The 16,015-nt window shown below is 34.6% G+C and overlaps 4 protein-coding genes across 5 annotated transcripts; 3 read left to right on the top strand and 1 right to left on the bottom strand.

Moving 5' to 3' along the window:
- Positions 1 to 782: 782 nt before the first annotated feature.
- On the top strand, positions 783 to 1,897 carry LOC133301059 (thaumatin-like protein 1). Its single transcript, XM_061500648.1, has 3 exons — positions 783 to 1,269; positions 1,370 to 1,634; positions 1,753 to 1,897. Exons 1-3 carry the CDS (start codon positions 783 to 785, stop codon positions 1,895 to 1,897), a joined length of 897 nt encoding a protein of 298 aa, XP_061356632.1.
- A 485-nt stretch (positions 1,898 to 2,382) lies between these two features.
- On the bottom strand, positions 2,383 to 6,598 carry LOC133301082 (DNA-binding protein BIN4). Its single transcript, XM_061500679.1, has 12 exons — positions 6,299 to 6,598; positions 5,778 to 6,030; positions 5,501 to 5,541; positions 5,009 to 5,288; positions 4,824 to 4,885; positions 4,617 to 4,670; positions 3,985 to 4,102; positions 3,538 to 3,584; positions 3,369 to 3,395; positions 3,064 to 3,139; positions 2,820 to 2,956; positions 2,383 to 2,720 (listed from the first exon to the last, which is right to left on the bottom strand). Exons 1-12 carry the CDS (start codon positions 6,344 to 6,346, stop codon positions 2,619 to 2,621), a joined length of 1,245 nt encoding a protein of 414 aa, XP_061356663.1. The 5' UTR covers positions 6,347 to 6,598; the 3' UTR covers positions 2,383 to 2,618.
- A 2,011-nt stretch (positions 6,599 to 8,609) lies between these two features.
- LOC133301079 (chloroplastic import inner membrane translocase subunit HP30-2) lies at positions 8,610 to 12,179 on the top strand. 2 transcript variants are annotated; one of them, XM_061500675.1, is made up of 6 exons: positions 8,610 to 8,947; positions 9,123 to 9,238; positions 11,035 to 11,161; positions 11,482 to 11,630; positions 11,743 to 11,805; positions 11,876 to 12,179. In XM_061500675.1, the coding sequence occupies exons 1-6, from the start codon at positions 8,648 to 8,650 to the stop codon at positions 11,898 to 11,900; spliced, it is 780 nt and encodes a 259-aa protein (XP_061356659.1). In that variant the 5' UTR covers positions 8,610 to 8,647; the 3' UTR covers positions 11,901 to 12,179. The 2 variants fall into 2 exon arrangements, with proteins under 2 accessions (XP_061356659.1, XP_061356658.1); XM_061500674.1 differs by having other exon boundaries at positions 11,887 to 12,170.
- A 1,921-nt stretch (positions 12,180 to 14,100) lies between these two features.
- LOC133301060 (uncharacterized mitochondrial protein AtMg00810-like) lies at positions 14,101 to 15,169 on the top strand. Its single transcript, XM_061500649.1, has 4 exons — positions 14,101 to 14,223; positions 14,379 to 14,510; positions 14,822 to 14,950; positions 15,017 to 15,169. Exons 1-4 carry the CDS (start codon positions 14,101 to 14,103, stop codon positions 15,167 to 15,169), a joined length of 537 nt encoding a protein of 178 aa, XP_061356633.1.
- Positions 15,170 to 16,015: the final 846 nt, after the last annotated feature.

A 16,015-nucleotide genomic window follows, 5' to 3' on the forward strand; every position in this document is an offset into this window, starting at 1 on the left:
TCTCCAAAAGTTTGGGACTTTAATAATATATGAAGGTTATGTTTATAATTTTTTTATTTACAAACTCTTACAACTCTTACAATCTCAATTATGTATTTTGAAAAGTACATATATGAGTGAATGTATTTCTCCAAATACATAGTTGAATTTGTAAATAAAAAGTTATAAATATAACATTCCCCTTAATAATAAGGGTTATCTTGTACCAAATAATAATAATAATAATCAGGATAACTAATAACAATAACGGGAGTCTTCGCCAAGGATAACTAACATACCTTGAGATTGTGGTCAATTTTACTGTTGAAAAGTTCTGATTTTGCCTCCCTCAAACGTCATATAGGTCGAGAGGGGTATGTACCGCCAGGGGAACCATGCACAAGTTTCTCTCTAACGTAATACCTAGTCTAATTTTTTCTATTTAGGAAGAATCCTAGGTCATTTTTTTATGATAGTTCCTGACAATGATTTCTCCGATCAGGAGGTCATATAGATTTCTAGATTTGTACAATATTCATAGAAGAGCAAAAGCAAAGAATTGTTTCTAAACGAGGTCATCCACAATAAAAGAAATACTAAACCCATAAAGCTGGTTTTGCGGCTCATAATTTCATCGAAGCAACGTAACAATTTGTTAGGCTTGCAATGCATAATTGATTGCACACTACTACCTCCCTCCTTCAGAATGCTTATAAATTACAAATCTGGGGGTCATTGGCCCTTCCCTTGGCCTTCAACCCATAAGATTCAACCTACACTACCAACTATAATAATCTTTGAATATGCCAACCAAGGCATTTTGGAAGCTCCCCATTTTCCTTATTCTCTTTACATTCTTCTCTTGCTCTTTCTCTTACACATTCACCATAACCAACAACTGCCCTCAAACTATATGGCCTGGTACACTCTCAGGTTCAGGGAGCCCTCCACTTTCAACAACCGGATTTCGGTTGGACTCTGGCCAAAGTGTCAAACTTACGACTGTTCCGGGATGGTCAGGACGGATATGGGCAAGGACTGGTTGCAAATTTGATGCAACAGGAGTTGGCAAGTGCCAAACAGGTGACTGTGGGGGAAGGCTGGAATGTGATGGAAGTGGTGCTGCTCCTCCCACCTCATTGTTTGAGATAACACTTGGTGCAGACAATGGACTAGACTTCTACGATGTAAGCATGGTAGATGGCTACAATTTGCCATTACTTGCACTACCACGAGATGTATATGGTGGTGCATGTAATGCCACAGGTTGTATGACTGATATCAACAGAGGTAAGTGTTCATTTGAAGTTCAAAAAATAGACTACATCATAAGTAATTAGGTATTTAATTGACTTGAAGAATGAGTAAAGTACCTTATACAATGGAATAGGTTGCCCTAAAGAACTTCAAGTAGTAGGAGGTGATGGATTCCAAGGCGTAATCGGGTGTAGGAGTGCTTGCGAGGCATTCAAGCTGGACAAGTACTGCTGCAGTGGAGAATTTGCCAACCCAACGACATGCCAACCTTCCTATTATTCGACCATTTTCAAGAGGGCTTGTCCAAGAGCTTATAGCTATGCATTTGATGATGGCACCAGCACTTTCACTTGCAAAGCTTATGGATATGACATTGTTTTTTGTCCCAACAACAGTAGGTACACAACTATACATCATCTCCCACAATATTGATTAGTTTCCCTTCTCTTTCAATTTATTGCTACATGCTTTCAAGAAAAACCTAACACGCTACTAACATTTTACATTACAACACAGGATGAAAAAACCAAATCGTGCATCTCCTCCTCCACCAGTTAGAAAGCCCCATCGGAAGCATCAGCAGTCCTCATCAAATATTCTCTTACCCTTTCCAGTGCCAATCTTTCTCTTGGTTCCCGTCTTACTTTATTGGCATTTGTAAGACACGGCCAGTGATATAAACCAATATCTGAAGAGAGTTATCCAAGTGCTTTTGAAAGAAGGGAACAAAAAAAAAAAAAAAAGACCCACTCAATTAAAAGGAAATAATTAACGGCGAAATTATTACACTTGACGAACCCTCTCGAAACAAATGATTCATAAAATACTCTTCCAAAGCTCAATTAAGTTAGGAGCTGATTAAGAGCCAAAGGATGTTAGCTAAACCGCACCCAGTCATAATTTCTGTCTACCCACTATCCTCTCGAGATGAACTGTAAATCTTGCAAAATGATTGTTTGGAAGGAAACAACTGCTCATGTGCAATTGTGCATTCTAACCAGGAATATGAATCCTCAAATTCATTATCTCAAATATTGTGTACATGTTCCGCGGAAATTTAATGAACAAAGCAAACCTTCCAGATAATAATAACCGGCTAATGCAGGTTAATTCAAAGAAAAGACAACAAACAATATTCACTGGAAATTGAAACGGGCCTGAAAATGAGGAACATAATAAAAAGGAATTGATAAGAACTCATTCAGCGAATCATAAGCTTTCAATTATTCAGCGCAGGGTATAATTAAGAGATCTAACAGAAGCTGACTACTACCACCATTCTGTCATATGGGCAAAGTAATTCAGCATCTTTACTTTTAATCCAAGGATGAAAGTATATGGGTTCATTGCATATAAAAGAAATTATAGAGTGCCTCTTTGATTCATTTCTTGGTCTTTGCCTTCTTGGAACCTAGAGTTTTTTTCTTTACTATCTTTGGTTGTGATTTTCCTCCTGTAGTTCTACCTCTTTTCTTTTCAGCACCCTGCATCCAGATTTTCAGCAGCTAAAAATGTATGCACCAGGATTTTCATTTATTAAGAACAAATCTAAAACCAAAATCAACTGTCCAGCGGAAACTTACTGATGTTTTGTTAGCCTTCCCTTTGGATTTACCATGAGTTTGTTCCTCAGCATGCTCATTTTGATCAGTTTGGTGGGCGTCTTTCTGCATCTTGCCAGTTTCCTCATCCGAATCAAAGGAGAAACCATCCAATGTCCCTTCTCATATGAAAAGAATAGATGTGAGGAAATGAATCAATGAATAATATAAAGGCAAAACTACCAGAAATTTAAGCCCCAATTAATTGTGGGTAGATGCAAATAACCTTCAACCATAGTTTCAGCTTCATACACATTAGACTGTGGCTTCAGCTGTATGAAGTCATTCATGATGGCCTCTACCTGATGAAGAAATTACAAATTAAAAACAAAGGCAGCACATGTTTTTCATAATCTTCGTCAAGGCTGATTAAATCAGTATGATTATGTAGGTTAAAATAGAAATAAATTTTTTTTTGAAGAAGAAGACTACGGACACATTTACTAACTAAATAAAGTAGTAATTACATATAAACAATTTTCATAAAGAGAATAAGTGAGGAAACATATAGATACTAGATAAACAACAGACCTTTGCCTCTGACTGCCCGAAGCTAACCTGAAAATATAACAAGCTCATATGAAAGCAATATTTGAAAGGTTCATATCTTGATCATAAAAGTAACAACCTACAAGGCCATTATCCTAATAAAAGAGGTCGTGATGTTAAATGCAGATTACATCCCAGATTGATTACATACAATGCAAAAAGTCCAGCAAGGAACTATAGATGTTTTGTATATTGTTCCTGAAAAGATGAGCAAAATTTGAACAATCAGATAAAGGTTGCCACCATCAAATGAAAGTATTGTATCAATAACTCAAAAAATGGAAAATAGACTATAATGGACAGATTACAACAGCATATAACTTGGAGAAGAAAGTCAAAATATCAAAAAAAAAATAATAAAAGCTAAGATATTATGATTATGCATTATACAAAGTCAGAATACAAGGTCAGCTGTTTATTGGAAACTCAACGTGTAACATTCAGAAGAGCACTTAAAATACCTAAGCTGTATTCTGGTTCTGCAATATCCTTGCTAAAGTGTTATGATCAAGATATATGTGCTTGTGCCTTTATAAATTTTACAGAACAACAGACTCATTATCTGTTTGTTAATCAGAAAACACGTGCAATAAAATACCTTTCAAGTCTAAGTACATTTCCTGATCCCCAGATGGGGAATCTGAAATTATAATCCGGCCTACAGCACCCATATCGCCACTCAGATCGATGGAGTCACCTTGACACTCGATGAGCGCCTGCAAAAACAGAGAAACTCTTTGTTAAGTACCCATTTTCTTTCTCATGAATAAGAAAGAGGAAAACTAATACCAATACTTAAGATACAACACATGCGACTTTTACATGAAAGCTACAATATGTCACATGACTACAAACTCAAAACAAAGGGTTTAAAGTTTCTCATGCTATAGGAGATAAAATTATCTACTACGCATATATAAAAATGTGTGGGACCTAATTTTTCGTTTTCTCTCTTCTCCTCACATGGGCACATGTGGGCCCCATACACTTTTAACCCCATACGTGCGTGTAAGAGACAATTTTCTCTCCTACAACATGAAAAACTTTTAACCCTAAAACAAAACTAGAAATAAAAGCCGCAACTTTTCTTTTCACAAAATTTTATTTGTTTTCGAAACTGAAACCTCTGCTACTTATTTGGTCGTCCACATAATAGCAATCATGGCCTTTACAATTGTAAAACTGTACATATAGCAAAGGGAAATACATAACATATAGTTGTCACCTAACCTTTGAACGATGAACTTTTTCAGAAAGCATCAAAGGCAACCTCGAGGAGGAAACCTGCAAATTACAAATAGCAAGCACAACTCAGGACGCCAGACTAGATAGACAATCACTGTGGCCTTTTTCTAGTTATTACTTATTCCTGTTCCGAAGTAATGGGAATGCTGTGAAACAATTTTAGGTAATCATTACAATCTCGACCATTCTTACATTTGGTTGAACAAGCTTTTCAGTAGTTTCTTCCTCTCCAACATCCACGTCTCCACCACTAACTGTCCCATTTCCAGATAAACATGCACAAAATGGTAAGGAAATCCTTATTTAAAATCCACATGCATGAAGATAGAGTAAAATTTGCATCTTTTCTTTAATGTTCAAAATTAACCATTTCATACCTTTCCCCATTGCACTACCCTTTATTTTCTTCCCTTTTTCTGGCGTATAACCATCTACATCTATTTGTTTTTGCAAAGACTTTCCTTTTGAAACTTTTTTGGATGGAGACTTTTCATCATTGCCAAGGACAAGTTCATCCCCATTTTCTCCTTCACCAAGGAATTGAGATATGTGGTGTGGAGAAGTTTCCACCCGATCAATATGATCTTCGCCTTTTGGGCTATGATCATGGCATGATTCAGAATCTGATGATAGGGTCCAAATTGAATGAATAGATTCCTATGCAAAAACATCAAGCAAAAAAGGTAAACTGGATGAGAAATCTTGAATCATGATGAATCAGAATCTGAGTGTAGATGCTCTTGATGTTCAAGGACAGAGTCACCAGTCATTATACAGAAAATATGGTAAAGCACAGAAATATGATGCTTTTTTATTTCTTTATTTATGAACATCACTAACAAGTAAAGTTGAAATGACAAGGCTCTTACTTTATGCTCTATATGCTTTTCTTTCTTTTCCTCCTTGTTTCCTGGATCATAATAAGAAAGGACAAAATGAAAACTCAATGAAAAAATCAGACAGCAAAATGATTTTCACATCCTATCACCCGTGTCAATTTTTTTAAAATCTTAAACTAAACGTAAATTAATTATGTGTGTGTGTGTCTATATATGTATTACTCATCTGCTTGACCACAAAACCTATATCCATTCCATGTAGTCATCTTGAGAAAACTCTGAACACAAATCAAATTCTCAAGTGTACCTTCTTTTGCCTTTTGCTTGTCTAATTCATTTCTTCTGGAAGGTGTTTGATTTTCTATTTTAAGACTTGCAGCTTCTAATGTCTTTCTAGTTGAAGACTTGGCAGAAGCTGTGCTCTTGTTCTTGGTGACCTTTGAAAGTCTAGGTGACTTTGGAGATGATCCTTCATCATCATTTTTATCTTCGTTTGAAGAGCTACCATCATGTAAAGACCCAGAATCAGAGGATAGCATCAATGGCGAATGAGTTGGAACCTAGTCAACAATATAAAATGTGTCAATTAGCAGGAAAATATATAAGGATCGGCAATGAAAGCATGGTGTGAGTGCAGCACCATCAATTCCTTGTGATGGCAAAGGTATCATGTCAGGGTTGCACTTATGATCAATCGACATGGAAAATGAGCAATTATAAAAGTATATGGAGAAAAAAAAGACATGAAAATGGGTTATTAAAAAGGGCAAGCTTGTAAGAAAATCGAATATTGTGATTCAGAAAAAAAGCATATAATCATCCTGATACCTGAAAAGAACGCAACCAATCCGGGGAGCTGTCCCTTGAATCGCTCATTTTCAGTAACGAATGCTTAATAAAAACCACAGCATACACCGGCCCGTGAAGCAAATGGTCGAACACGTTGTAAGCACAATCTCAATAATAATGTAAAGATCGTAAATCAACAAATTAACTTCTCAAATCTAATGTCTCAGTGAGACGGAATCAGCTACTTTAACATTATATCTGAAATATGGAATCGATTGCTATGCATCTTCACGAGTGAGGGAATGAAAGGGAAAGTACTGCCCACCGTGAGCGGGAAATTTCTTTTGGGCTTGCGAAACGGAACATCCACACTCGGAGCTCGGAATTGTTATGCACCATCCTCCAACTCCAAACGACACGTCGTTTCGTGCGAAACAAATAATTTTCTTTCCTTTTCTTAATCATTCTTAAATCTTAATAACTTCATAAAATGTTTATGTTATTAAACATTGGGGGAACACTAATATCATTTTACATAAGAGTAGTTCTTTCATGTTATAAAAATAAATTTGGTGGGACCCATTATTAAAGAATTAAAAAAAAGAGTGAATGAGATTTTTAAAGTGAGAAAACATGATATTATTATGAGAGTAGTATTTCCCTTAAATATAATATTCTTTAAGAATTTGATGTTATAGAATAATTTACTTAATAATTTAAGTTATATATATGGATTTTATAATTCTCATGTTACATTCGAATAGAATTTTTATGCCAAAAGACAAAAAGTTAAGTGGAATTTATATTTTAGAAAAAATCATGTGCGGGGGATCCATGTCAGCACAAAAATTGGATGATGTATCGAAAAAAATTTCTTGCCATGTGACATGAGAATTTAAAATATATATATATATATATATATATATATATATATATATATATATATAGGGTAAACAACTTCTCATTTTAAAAGAGAAGTTTTTTTGTGCACACTCACATCTCACAAGCATTGAAATGTGTGATATATTTTTTGTTGTATTTTTTTCAAAACAATTAAGGGATCCCACCAAAAAATTCACTCAGCTGTAAAAAAATAACTTCCACTGTGAAAGAACCTATGTAGCACCGATACTGACATGGAACATGTGACACGATACGACACGACACTCTGACACGTTAATTCTAAAAAATATGAAATTTTGACACGTTAGGACACGTTTTGATATTAAATAATATTTTTAATTTATGTAGTATATATTATATTTAATATTCAATAATTTAACCAAAAAATGTATCTAAACTTATAATATTCATAAATTTTGCAAAGAAATATAAGATATCTCAAATATTTATATTAAACTCAATAAAATGGTAATCGTAATCCAACGAATCTAATAGTTGGAACTAAAAACTCAACGCAACTTAACCTTTGAACCGTTTTTTGAATTTCTATAACGCGTGTTGGAGTGTCGGGTAGTGTCGGAGTGTCCGAGAGTATCGAAAAGTGTCGGACACGACACGTTAGGGTTTTTGAAGTGTCGGTGCTTCATAGGAAAGTACAATCTTTTAAATGACATATATTATATATATATATATAGGGGTTTACTAATCTCATGTTACATGAGATAGTACTCTCGTGTGGGTGACACAAATATGTGGGGTCCACAATCTAAAAAGAAAAAGAAAAAAAACAATTGACACGAAATTCTATGAGTGTATGACATAAGATAACTTTCTTATGCAACATAAGAATATTATTCTCATATATATATATATATATATATATATATATATATATATATATATATATGAAATAATAATTCTCCTGTAGTGGGAGATCATCCTTTCTCCCCCAGAGCCTTCGAATAACGTGATTTCAATTAATTTTGTTTTTGTTTTATTTTCTAAATTGCATATCCACCCCCTTGTGTCTGTGACAGTAAAAATAAATTTTGTTATCATAGAAAAACCGATAATTCCATATATATATATATATATACACACGTGTCAAATTAAAAAATTTGACACTAAATTTTAACTATTAATTTTTATAAATTTAATTTATTAAATTATTTTATTAATTACTTATTAATTAGCAATCAATTATAATCATTGGTATCACTAAAATTAACGTTAAAATTTGATTTAAAACTTTTTCGTCGGTGTAAAGGATCTGTACCTACTGTATATTTTTGTGAGTTTGTGCGCATTAATGAGTAGCTTAGTATAGTAGGCACAAAACAGGCACCGCTTCGTGTTGAAAAGGCCGGCTTGTTTGATAGGGTTATTTTTATTTTTGTTTATTTAGATTAAACATTATTTGATAAGAGTATAAAAGGGGGAAAATAAACGTTATCAAAATATCCATTGCGGCTATTGAGAATTGAAATGGAGCAAAGGAAGCAGCAGGGAGTGATGGTGGTGAAGGGTTTACCTCAGCAGCTTCAGAACCCAATAGAGCAGCTCCAAGCACGTTTCAAGGAGTTAGAGAGTGGTTTCAGGCTCTGGCTCTCCAAGCAGTCTCTTCCCGTCGAGGCCGCCGTCGTCACCACCACCAGCGCCGCCCAAGGCGCCGCTATCGGCGCCTTTATGGGCACTCTCACCACCGACGCCACCTCCGCTTTTTCCACCCCTCCCCCTAACGCTTCTCTCAACCCTCAAGCCATGGCCTCTCTTAAGCAAGCTCAGGTTCACTCAATAATATTCATCTGCCATGCCCTATTTTTTTTTCTTTTTTCAATTAGGGTTATTTAAATGTATAGATGAAGGTTTCATTCATTTGGAGTCCGAAATATTAGGGTTTTTTTCTTATGGAATATGAGTTTTGATTCTTAGCCTTAGAGGGTTATTATTATATATGCAGGCTCTTTCTGGGGGTCCTTTAGTTCAAGCTCGCAATTTTGCTGTCATGACCGGAGTGAATGCTGGTATCTCCTGTGTCCTGAAAAGGTTAAGGGGAAAGGAAGATGTTCAGTCCAGGTGAGCTTTGATGACCCAAAATTTTCTCCTTTTTTCTTCTTGTTTCCTTCCTCCATGAGTTTCATTACTTCAATTAACTAGTACCCAAGTGTTTTGTGAGTGAAATTATACAACTTCTCCTTCTGTTCAAAATATTTTTATTCTGGAACGAGCTTACAGAGTTTTTGCCTTTTTTTTCTGAATTCGAGCTTAGGAATTTTAGATTTTCCTCTTATTTAGAAGATCTTTCGTTATTTTTAGGGATTTTAGTTTAAATAAGTTATATTTTATTGGGAAAATATTATCATGTTAATGTTTCTTAATTATTTTGATTTAATTAGGATTTCATTTCATGTTTTAGGGAATTAATATTTGATTAGGGGTTTATATATAGTTACGTATATTCAGGATTTTTATTATCTTTGGGTTATAAATACCGTTTAAGTGCCATATGTTATTTAAACTTTATGTAGTTATATTATTTGAGGTTTTATTTTACTCTCAGAGAATCTGAAATACTAGTCAGAGGAGTACTCTGTCCTAGAGGAGTACTCTAGGTTTATTGTTCTACTTCGCCCTCCCTTTCTTTCTCCAAATTCTCCATCAACAACTATGTCTAGTATTACTATTACAATACATCCATAGATAGCCAAAAGAATTTTGTAGTTTGATATGTCAATTTCAAAATTAGAGATACATACCGAACTTCTATATGGTTTTAAATTCAGTTTAGTTTTGTCTATGCATGGGAACTAGGTGCGGTGAATTTGAAAGTTTAACTGATGATTAATCTAAAAGAGGACATTTATAAGTGCTTATTTTACCTCTATTGGCCATATACAATGTTACTTATTATTAAAAGAATTGTACAATCATAATCTCTCATTTGTTTCTTTGTTTTTTGTACATGTTTCTTTATTCTTTATTTTTTGTAAAAAAAAATTTATACATTTATAAGTTGAGATTCTGATCTAATGGTATTAGAGAGTGATAGACAAAAGTAGACAGAAAAAGAGATAGGTAGAATAACCTATCCCATGATTCCTTCCATCTTCCTATTTATATTAAAACAGAGGTCAAGAACAGGCCCAAATCCACTAATAAAATAAGACTAGTAACCCTACATGAATAAGGGGGAAAATAAGGAAATATAAAGAAATCTGGAAGTCAATCCTAAGAGATCATCCAAGATACCCTAAAATATTCTAGGATACAATAAAGGTAGTACTAGAATTTTCTAGATATTCTAACAGTTATTCTATAGCTGTCAACTTGCAATTTTGCTCCAATGAAGGCAAATTTATATGTATTAGGAAGAGATAGAAACTTATAGGAGGTGGAAGATTACCTAAAGGGAGCAAGTAAATGATGATAATATGTGAACTGGGTAATAATTATGTATACTTTGTTCTTGGTTTGGATACCATTATGATGCAAGCTTCAATACACTTGTGGTATCAAAATATTTTCTAAATTCATTTAAGATGAAATGTCCTTGGTACCTCTATATGAAATTTCAAACTTTAGGTTGAAAGTCATCAAAGGGTAAACACATATATGATGACTCTGAAGTTTTTCTTACGTCAGTGTTGTGAGAATCTTGCCAGCAGCCTATGAACTATTAAAGTAGATGAAATGGCTCTTATGATACCTATGGCTTGTAGGTGACTGATTTTTTTTCCTTGACAAAAGCTTTTGTTCACTTCCTATTATGTAATGGTCTGCTCAGTATTTTGGTATGCTATGTTCTTATTACATCTAGTGTGCTTTCTTATAGCAGTTATGATTTTGAGAATCCGCTAAATTATATATTGCAGCATGGCGGCAGCTTTTGGATCTGGGGCCATGTTTTCATTAGTAAGTGGCATGGGTGGACCAAATCAAGCAGCAAATGCAGTCACTTCTGGACTCTTCTTTGCACTTGTTCAAGGTGGACTTTTCCAGGTGGGCAGGAAGGAAAAACAATTGTATATTTATACAGTTTTTATTGGCCTTTGTTATTTTGTACCTCAAATGAGTTGGAACAATGATTGCTGGGCTTCCCATGTTGGTAAATATCACAGTGAATGTTTGTTGATTGATATCATCTATAAACAAATTTCTTGGGCTTCTAATATTACCTAGGGTTTATAATTTTGGACATTACTTATTGATCTTTGTGCCCAAGTGAGGTTTTCTTGCCTAGATCCCTGGATTTTTTGTGTGTAATGCATGTTTATAATTTGGTGTGCCATTTACTCATAGTATGTATTCAAATTATGCAGTTAGGACAAAAGTTTTCTCAACCACCAGTTGAAGATATTCACTATGCTAAAACAAGACATATGTTGCACAACCTTGGTCTTCAGAATTACGAAAAGAATTTTAAGAAAGGCTTGTTATCGGACAACACTTTGCCTTTACTCACAGACAGGTTGGATGTTCAATTTGTTGTCAGGTTTTTCTTTCTTTTTTTTCCCTTCATAAATTTTGCTTACCTTGTGTTGGAGTGTGAGTCCTTTGTTTTCCTATTATGTGTGTCTCAGTGCTCTCAGAGATGTGAAGATTCCTCCTGGACCCAGGCTTTTGATTCTTGACCACATCCAGAGGTAGGAGTTCTGCTCTCTGTGTTTTCATATAGTACTACTGCCCGTTTTTTCATACTCTTAAATGCTGTAGTCTGGCTTCAGGGACTCGGATTTGAGAGAGAAGCGAGGAAACCGGAGTTGACTGATATGAATAGAGTTTGCTGCCTCCAAGGTTAAAAAATATTGAAATGGATAGTTGGAAGTCTGTGTTGCAAATGAATTTTGTCATTTTTTGTTTATTATGCTTTCTGTTCCATTGTTGTTGCAGTGTACTTGATAAAAATTTGGTTAACTAATCAGTTATTTAAGTTGCCATGAAAGGCAAATGGCATTAAAGTAAATTCTGGAGCATGAAATTGTTAACTTAAAATAAGAAAAGTTTGTGCTTACTTGCGGAGGAATTGTCACTGATTGAATGAGTTCTATCAATGTTAACCACCCAATCAGTTATTTAAGTTGCCATGAAACGCAAATGGCATTGAAGTAAATTCTGGAGCATGTATTTGTTAACTTCAAATTAGAAAAGTTTGTGCTTCCTTGTGGATGAATATTCATCTATCTTGGTCCAAATAGATGATGATAATACAAATGGAAGAAAAATAAGACTTACAACGCTATTAGGAAGATATCTTGTGTTTAACTTCAGCACTTGAATCGTTGGTGGAATTGAACCTTGCATTTCGGAAGGACGTGTTAATTCTTGTTGTTAACAATGGGTTAACAATGCATTTTCTGTGAGAAACAGAAGTTTAAGTTTGGAGGTGTCACTCGTGGAGAAGAATTAATTATATATTTATCTATCTAAAGCGGTTAATTTCACTTCTAAAGCGTGTTAGAATATTTTAAAATGGTATAACTGAAAAAATGTCTTAAGATAATAGGTCAGATGTGGAATTGCATTTCGACAGTAGTTTTATTGTAAACTCATGGTTAGGGGTGTTAAATGAACCAGGGGCCTTTGACTCGGCTCGTGAAAGCCTAAGCTTATATATCTAAAATTGGTTGTTGGCACTAGGCTTGAACTTATATAAAAGCTCTTTTGATAAAAAGGTCTAAGACTTCAATTCAAAAGCTCGGTCTTAGAGCCTTTCAGGCTGACCTATTATATATATTTTTTTTTTTTATATTTTTTATACGATTTGTAATAGCTCTCTCTTTCTTCTCAATCAATTTCACTTCATTTTATTGGTTAAACAGACTTTTTGAATGATTTTATTATATATTATGTTGTTTGGATATATAGTGAATTTATAGATATTTATGGAATTAATAGTGTTGTTGATTGTATATTATTTATGTATAAATTTTTGTTGTTATTTTTTTTTTAACAGGCTATACCAGGCTTTTATTTTTTGTAAATAAGTCAGGCCAAACTAACAATTATATTTATAGCAGGTAACTGGCTTGGTCAGGCTGACACATTTAAACACAAAATTAATCTTTTAAGATCAAAGCTCGGCTCGGCCCGTTAACACTCCTACTCATGGCTCTAGTTTATGACAAGTAAGGGCCACCTGGAAGAAGTAATTCTAAAGCATTAGCTTTTATGTACATGATGCGACGAATGAATGCCATAGCTACGTGTGCGGTGTGCTAACTGCAAGCATTTGCAATATAGTTGTCAATGAGGATTTCTGGCCACAAAGACAATACAAAAGGAAGGCTTGATAATTATATTTGCTCTCAACAATTTACTGAAAATATTAAGGGTTGCATTACTTTATCCCTAAGGGGTAGGGTATCTTACATTATAAATTAGTTGGTAAGTTAAACTAATGACTAATTTACATTGCTCTTGGCTAAACCATTTTGTTGGGGTGTATGAGGGCAAGATGTTTGATGAAGAATGCCATGAGATGCAAGGAATTGCTGATACTAATGAGATAAATATTCACATGCATTATCACTACGAATAGAAATACCAAACTGGTTTTTTATTTCATTATAAATAACTGAAAAATAGAAAATAACTTAGAACTATTTTTCATTAGAAATATCAAGTACATATGGAATAATCATCAATAAAAGCAACAAAATACTTAAACCCTAAAGTAGAAGGATGACGACTTGGTCCCCAATATCAAAGTGGACCATAGAAAAAGAAGATAAAGCTTGACGACTAAGACGACTTGAGAACGTACTACGACTATGTTTCCCAAGCTGATACAACTCACAATTTAAACTAGAAAGAGACGATAAATGTAGAACCATCTTTTGAAACTTGATAAGACTTGGATGACCCAAACGAGCATGAATAGTAAGAGGAGAATTCACAGTAGAGCAGGCTGAAGAAGAAGGAAACAGTTGATAGAGGCCATGAGACTCACATCCTCTGATAATCTCCTTTCGAACTTCAAAAAGTACTTCAATCGTCTATATGGTCTCAAACAATCTCCAAGAGCTTGTTTGGCAAATTTAGCAGTGTTGCTCAACAATTTGGTATGACTCGGAATGAAGCTGATCATTCTCTCTTTTATCGTCATTCAACTTCCGGATCTATCTACTTGGTGGTATATGTGGATGATATTGTCATCACAGGTAGTGATAATCATGGGATCACTCAGTTAAAACAACATTTTTGTCATCATTTTCAGACCAAGGATCTTGGGAAACTTCAATATTTCTTGGGAATCAAGGTGACTCAATCTAAAGATGGAGTAGTGATATCTCAGAGGAAATATGCTCTGGATATTCTTGAAGAAACTGCTTTGTTAAATTCTAAGTTTGTTGATGATACCCCTATGGATCTGTAAAGAACCAATTCAACCCAAAAGCTTAAGCTATTGGGTGAGATTAAATTAATTATTTTATATATCTCAACGCGCCCCCTCACACGAGAGCCCGCTGGGCTTGAAGGGTGGACATAGCACAGGCCCACTTACATGTGAAAACAAATAAATTCCACTTGAAAGAAAGTGGGGGGCAACGAGGATCGAACCCGGGACACGAGGCTCTGATACCATGTAAAGAACCAATTCAATCCAAAAGCTTAAGCTATTGGGTGAGGTTAAATTAATGGTTTTATATATCTCAACAGGATCCAAGTGTAAATCTTCTACCAAATCAGGGGGAGCCCTTTAAAGATCCTGAAAGATATAGAAGATTGGTTGGAAAACTAAACTACCTCACAGTCACTCGACCTGACATTTCGCTTGCAGTCAGTATGGTAAGTCAATTTCTTAATTCTCCATGTCAAGAACATTGGAATGCCGTCATTTGTATTCTTAAGTAGATCAAGACATCTCCAGGAAAAAGCCTTGAATATGAAGATAAAGGTCAAATTAAAGTTGTTGGATACTCTGATGTTGATTGGGTCGGTTGTCCTACTGATAGGAGATCTACTTCTGGATATTGTGTCTTTGTTAGAGGCAGCTTGATTTTCTGAAAAAGTAAGAAACATAATGTAGTTGTCAGATCAAATGCTAAAGCACTATACTGCTCCATGGCTACCACTACTTGCGAGCTCATTTGGTTTAAGAAACTTCTTAGAGAGATCAAGTTTGGAGACACTGGACCGGCAACTCTCATTTGTGATATTTTTCCCAATCCAGTGTTTCATGAAAGAACCACGCATATCGAAATAGATTGTCACTTTATTTGAGAGAATGTCCTTACTGGTGAAATTACAACCAGTTTTGTACCCTCTAATGATCAATTAGCAGATATATTTACAAAGTCTTTGAAAAGTCCTTAAATAGAGTTTATAGGTAACAAATTTGGTGCTTATCATCTATATGCTCCAACTTGAGGAGGAGTGTTAGAAAGACTATATTTAGAATATATGTAAAGGGATAGGATATTGTGACACTCAAGTTATGTTACACCCATGTGACACCCTGTCAATCTCACCGTTAGATGGCTTATGTTGATCCAACGGTTATATTTATTTCCATCTTTGTATGGTCATGATTTCCCAAATTTAATATTTTATATTTATTTCTACCTTTGTATGGTTATGATTTCCCATATTTAATGCTTTCACTTTAAATTTGGGAAATCATGACCATACAAAGATGGAAATAAATATAACCGTTGGATCAACATAATCGATCTAACGGTGAGATTGACTGGATGTCACATGGGTGTAACATAACTTGGGTGTCACAATATCCTATCCCATATGTAAATATCTATTTTCTTATTTCATTAGGATCCTATCCCATATGTAAATATCTATTTTCTTATTTCATTAGGATTTGAGTTAAGTTTGGGTTAAGCCCATTAGTATATA

Source organism: Gastrolobium bilobum, unplaced genomic scaffold, assembly GCF_033153095.1.
Source record: "Gastrolobium bilobum isolate Gb01-03AN ecotype WA unplaced genomic scaffold, APGP_CSIRO_Gbil_v1 utg14771, whole genome shotgun sequence".
Lineage (NCBI taxonomy): Eukaryota > Viridiplantae > Streptophyta > Magnoliopsida > Fabales > Fabaceae > Gastrolobium > Gastrolobium bilobum.

What these genes read in the sequence shown, in the direction of transcription:
- LOC133301059 (XM_061500648.1), top strand. Translation starts at nt 783, where the DNA reads ATGCCAACCAAGGCATTTTGGAAGCTCCCCATTTTCCTTATTCTCTTT. An exon ending in TATGACTGATATCAACAGAG is followed by an intron (nt 1,270 to 1,369) that starts GTAAGTGTTCAT and finishes ACAATGGAATAG; the next exon opens with GTTGCCCTAAAGAACTTCAA. An exon ending in TTTTGTCCCAACAACAGTAG is followed by an intron (nt 1,635 to 1,752) that starts GTACACAACTAT and finishes ATTACAACACAG; the next exon opens with GATGAAAAAACCAAATCGTG.
- LOC133301082 (XM_061500679.1), bottom strand. Translation starts at nt 6,346, where the DNA reads ATGAGCGATTCAAGGGACAGCTCCCCGGATTGGTTGCGTTCTTTTCAG. An exon ending in GGGTAGTGCAATGGGGAAAG is followed by an intron (nt 4,886 to 5,008) that starts GTATGAAATGGT and finishes GAAATGGGACAG; the next exon opens with TTAGTGGTGGAGACGTGGAT. An exon ending in AGCTGAAACTATGGTTGAAG is followed by an intron (nt 2,957 to 3,063) that starts GTTATTTGCATC and finishes TCATATGAGAAG; the next exon opens with GGACATTGGATGGTTTCTCC.
- LOC133301079 (XM_061500674.1), top strand. Translation starts at nt 8,648, where the DNA reads ATGGAGCAAAGGAAGCAGCAGGGAGTGATGGTGGTGAAGGGTTTACCT. An exon ending in CCTCTCTTAAGCAAGCTCAG is followed by an intron (nt 8,948 to 9,122) that starts GTTCACTCAATA and finishes TTATATATGCAG; the next exon opens with GCTCTTTCTGGGGGTCCTTT. An exon ending in TTCAAGGTGGACTTTTCCAG is followed by an intron (nt 11,162 to 11,481) that starts GTGGGCAGGAAG and finishes CAAATTATGCAG; the next exon opens with TTAGGACAAAAGTTTTCTCA.
- LOC133301060 (XM_061500649.1), top strand. Translation starts at nt 14,101, where the DNA reads ATGAGACTCACATCCTCTGATAATCTCCTTTCGAACTTCAAAAAGTAC. An exon ending in CAGTGTTGCTCAACAATTTG is followed by an intron (nt 14,224 to 14,378) that starts GTATGACTCGGA and finishes CATCATTTTCAG; the next exon opens with ACCAAGGATCTTGGGAAACT. An exon ending in CTTTGTTAAATTCTAAGTTT is followed by an intron (nt 14,511 to 14,821) that starts GTTGATGATACC and finishes ATATCTCAACAG; the next exon opens with GATCCAAGTGTAAATCTTCT.